Below are 4,343 nucleotides of genomic sequence, written 5' to 3' on the forward strand. Positions count from 1 at the left end.
GCGGGCTGGGCGCTGCGGGCTGGGCGCTGCGGGCTGGGCGTGGCAGGTCCCCTGTGTGTGGACAGGCGTGGAGGGGGAGCTGGACGGGGACCTCAGGGGCCCTGGAGGAGGATTGTTTTCGACGGGAGGGGATCGCTCTCGGGACCCTGCCGTGCCCATGACCTCTCTGTTCCGCCCAGACCTCTCCGCCCCGGTGAACGGCGAGGCCACGTCCCAGAAGGGCGAGAGCACAGAGGACAGGCAGCCCGAGGAGGGCCAGGACTCGGAGGAGGGGCCCAGGTGCGGCTCCTCTGAAGACCTGCAGGACGAGTGAGTGAGAGAGAGAGGGCGGCGTGGCGCACACCCTGGTTCTGGGCTGCTCCTTGTGGGACCCCACCCCCGTCTCAGAGTCGGTTGTCCTGGGAAGGGTCCTGGGGACGTCGCCTCTTGTCACAGGGCTGATATCCCAGAAGGAGGCCCAGGGACGTCACCCCTCAGTCACAGGGTCCCCCAGCCCACCGAGGCAGTATCAGGGCGGAGCTGCCTGGGCCCAGCCTGCCGGGCGGGCGGCTTCTCGCTGACCCTCGGCTGGCATCGAGCACAAGCACCGGCCGCTGGTGGCCTCCAGTGCCTGGCTTGTGTCTAGCAGCGAGGCCCAGCAGGGTCCAGCCTTCGCCAGGTGGCCACCGTGCCCTGGGCCTGCTGGAACCGAGCGTGGGGGTCCCGGGATGCCTGTGGGCTCTTAGCGGTGGGAGACGGGCAGACAGGTCTGCGGTGCCCGAGTCCAGAGACGGGGTACAGCTCTCCCTCGTGCCCCCCGGTGCCCCGGAGGCAGAAGGGGCGCCTGCTCACCCCCACCCCTGCCGTGTGCCCACAGCAGCCTGCAGGAGGACCCCGACCCGGATCGGCCTGGGAGCGACCAGCCGGAGCGCGCGAGGGGGCGGATGGACTCGGAGTCCCCGGATGAGGACAGCTGAGCCGCGGCAGCCCGGCCCGGCCACGCTCCGCCCACCGTGGGCGCCAGGCCTGCCCGTGTCCTCCCCAGCCTCCAGGAGAGCCGAGAACTTTCGGGGCAGCGCTGTGCTGCTTGTTTGCATTTGTTCCTTGGGTTTTTTTCTGCCTAATTTCTGTGATTTCCAAGCGACGTGAAATGACTATAAAGGGTTTTGTAATGAAAAAAGAAACCGCTTTTATTGGCGTGGCGTGCTGGCGAGGCTGGAGCAGCTGGGCTGGAGTGGCTGTGGCCGTCCGAGGGCCACCCTCCACGTGGCCACCCGAGCCGCCGGGGTGGGTTTTGTTCCGACGGGGCGCCTGGCCCCGCCCGCCCCACGGGCTGTTGCAGAGCGGGAGTGGGGAGGAGCTCTTTCCAGGAGGGGGTTGCGTCTCTGTTGCCGCCCCGGCGGGGGCTGTGTGGTGACCCTCCCTGCCTGTGTCTGGTGCCCCGCCGGCAGGCGGGAGCCGAGATGCTGGGGCCCGTGGAGTCCTGGCGAGCCGAAGGCTGGGTGGAGAGAGCGTGCCCGGTGTCCCCCCTGAAGGTTGCAGCCACCCTCCCCGGTCCCCTGCGTCCCGCCCCGCCCAGCCGCAGGTGGCCCTTGGGCACCGTGGGCTTGGGATGTTCAGCCTTCCCCTCCTCGTCCCACCAGCTTGCCGTGTGACTTTGGGCAGCGGCCCTCCCACTCCGGGCTGCTCTCTCGTCACTAAGGGGGTGACACCGGCTCACAGGACAGCCATGTGGGTTCAGGCGAGGGGTGTGAGCAGCGCCCCAGAGTCGCCGGCACAGGGTCACTGCTCATCCAGTGGTGGCTTCTAGTGCTTGTCCCTGCCTGCAGCGGCTACACTTGTTCCATCCACCAGGAGTAAGGCTGTGGCGTGGGAGGGAGGACTGCCTGAGCCTCAGCCCCACTGGGAGCTCACGGCACGTGCCTGCTTTCTGCGAATGACTGTCCAACATCGTAGCCCCCGAAGACCCTAGGAGGCAGGGGCTGAGGAGGGAGAGGCCTCCCGACGTGTCCCCGGCACAGCCCGTCACCGGGCGCTGCCCCGAGGTGCCAGCTTCAGGTCAGAGCCGAGCCGATGTACGTCCCGGCCACTCCCAGCCCCAGAGCCCGTGGTGAGCCCTTGGGGCCAGCCGGCCCCTCCACCTGCAGTCCCAGAAGCTGGAGGACTGGTCACCTGACAAGAGGAGCTTGGGGGAGACAGCCAGGACGGGAGTGTCGTCAGTCACACAATGCGGGCGTCAGGATGTGGGAGCCAGGATGTGGGTGTCACGGTGGGGGTGTCGGGATGCCGTGTCAAAAATGCAGGTGTCAGCCGGGCTTGGTGGCTCAGCCTGTAACCCCACGCCTTTGGGAGGCTGAGGTGAGTGGATTGCCTGAGCTCGCGGGTTCAAGACCCGCCTGGGCAGGCGAGACCTCATCTCTACAATAAATCAAAAAAATTAGCGTGGTGGCGCGCGCCTGTAATTCTGGCTACTCGGAAGGCTGAGGCGGAAGGATCGCGGAGCCCAGCAGGTCGAGGCTGCGGTGGCCTGGAGCGGCCGCTGCACTCCAGTCTGGGTGACCTAGTGAGACTCCAACTCAAAAAAAAAAATGCAGGTGTTGGGACGTGGGCGTGTCACGGTGTGGGTGTCGCCATGAGAGTGCACCTCCCAGCTGGAGCACTGAGCATGGCCGAGCGAAGCATCACGCATGCTGACACCCTGAGCTGCGTCCTGTCTCCAGGGCATGGCCTGGGGCAGCAGGAAAGGGGCCAGCTCGGACCCCCTGCGAGGCGGGTGGGTGGGCCACCTGCCAGCAGTGACCGCAGCCGCCCACCTTCCCAGTCAGCCTCCTCCTCCTGACCCCTTGGGCCACCCTGGGGACCCGGGGAACGTGCGTGTGGGAAAGGGCCGTGTCAACGCGCTTGCCTCCGTGGCTGCTGCCACAGCCCTGTCCCCAGCTGCGCGTATTGTGAATCCTTCCCTGACTCCGTCCCCACGGCTGGCTTTTGCTCTGTTGTCAGCAGCCCCTGGGCCCAGCCGGTCAAGGGCCACAGGGCCTCGGAGGCCGGGTGGGACCACGGGGAGGACTGGGCGGGGCAGTTTGTCTTGTGCCCTGCCGTCCTGCAGCCCTCAAGCCAAACCGTGCAAAGCCCGCGTCGTGCCTGCTGTGACTCCCAGCAGCTCCACCCCCATAAAGGCCCTCCTCGGCCCCGCGGGTCAGTAGAGGCAGTGGACGCCTATCTCGGGATGGCGGAGCGTGTTCTAGGACATTCTGGAAAAGGGTCCGTGGTTCTTAGGACACCCGAGGTGCTTGCCAAGGGTTGGAGGACAGATTGAGGCTGGTGGCCGCGAGGCCGGAAAAGACCCCGGAGATTAAAGAGCTGCTAAGCCGGGCTTGGTGGCTCAGCCTGTCATCCCGCGCCTCTGGGAGGCTGAGGTGAGTGGATGGCCTGAGCCCGCGGGTTCGAGACCCGCCTGGGCAACTTGGCAAGACCTCATCTCTACAATAAATCAAAAATCAACCGGGCGTGGTGGCGCGCGCCTGTAATTCCGGCTACTCGGAAGGCTGAGGCGGAAGGATTGCCGGAGCCCAGCAGGTCGAGGCTGCGATGGCCGGGAGCGGCCACTGCCCTCCAGTCTGGGCGACAGAGTGAGACTCCACTTCGAGGAAAAAAAAAGAGCTTCTAGAAGGTGCGTGGGGAGCCCCCGGGCCAGTGCAGATCTGGTGCTGTCTACCAATGGCGAGGGAAGGAGCTTGGCTGCCTGTCTGGCGACCCCAGGCACCCAGATCAGGAGAGGAGCCGGCAGCGCTGGAGAGAAGGTGGAACGCAGGCATGCCCGGGCACGGCGGGGCGTGGCGTGGCTCAGAAGGCCACTGCCTCCCTGGCTTCCCAGCGCTGGGCCAGCTCCTACCTGGGGCCCAGGTCTCTGCAACGCCGAGACAGCTTTGGGGCTGGGGAAAAGGCCGGGAGAGGCTCCCCAAGCCGGAGGGGAGACCCCATGCCCGTCCGCGCCCCCTACAGCCCCTGCCCGCCGGGCGGCAGGGCAAAGGGCCCCACCAGCCAGCCGGGCGGGGGGCTGTGCTGAAGCCCCTGCAGCAGCTGCTCCAGCCCCTGCCACGCCTGGCACACGCCCTCATGGCTCTGGGCCACGCGTGTCGCTGACAGGTCCTCCGCAGAGGCGGCTGAGGCCACCACGCCGTAGAGCTCGCAGAGGCTGTGCCGGGCGCGCCCCCCCTGCCGCTGCAGCTCGGCCGGCAGCCCCTGGAGGCCCGCGGCCAGGGCGCTGTAGGCCACGTGCAGCTGCCGGATGAGGCCGCGGGCCCTGGACAGTGCCCCAGCGTCCCAGCCCTGCAGGAGGAAAGGGAAGGTGAGAGGGGACCCAG

General features: G+C 67.6%; 2 protein-coding genes across 2 annotated transcripts in view; one reads left to right on the plus strand and one right to left on the minus strand.

Annotated features, from left to right (window-relative positions):
- The window catches only part of HDGFL2 (HDGF like 2), a 14,812-nt gene extending 13,653 nt beyond the window's left edge, over positions 1–1,159 (plus strand). Inside the window, exons 12-13 of the mRNA XM_021711619.1 lie at positions 180–309; positions 860–1,159. Coding sequence (XP_021567294.1) covers positions 180–309; positions 860–956 — 227 coding nt within the window. The 3' untranslated portion in view covers positions 957–1,159. The remainder of the gene's footprint in view (positions 1–179; positions 310–859) is intronic.
- A 2,816-nt stretch (positions 1,160–3,975) lies between these two features.
- The window catches only part of PLIN4 (perilipin 4), a 9,321-nt gene continuing 8,953 nt past the window's right edge, over positions 3,976–4,343 (minus strand). The window contains exon 7 of the mRNA XM_021711614.1: positions 3,976–4,308. Within this exon, the coding sequence (XP_021567289.1) occupies positions 3,976–4,308 (333 nt within the window). The remainder of the gene's footprint in view (positions 4,309–4,343) is intronic.

Source organism: Carlito syrichta, unplaced genomic scaffold (genome assembly GCF_000164805.1).
Source record: "Carlito syrichta isolate Samal-C Ts95f unplaced genomic scaffold, Tarsius_syrichta-2.0.1 Scaffold84696, whole genome shotgun sequence".
NCBI classification, from domain to species: domain Eukaryota; kingdom Metazoa; phylum Chordata; class Mammalia; order Primates; family Tarsiidae; genus Carlito; species Carlito syrichta.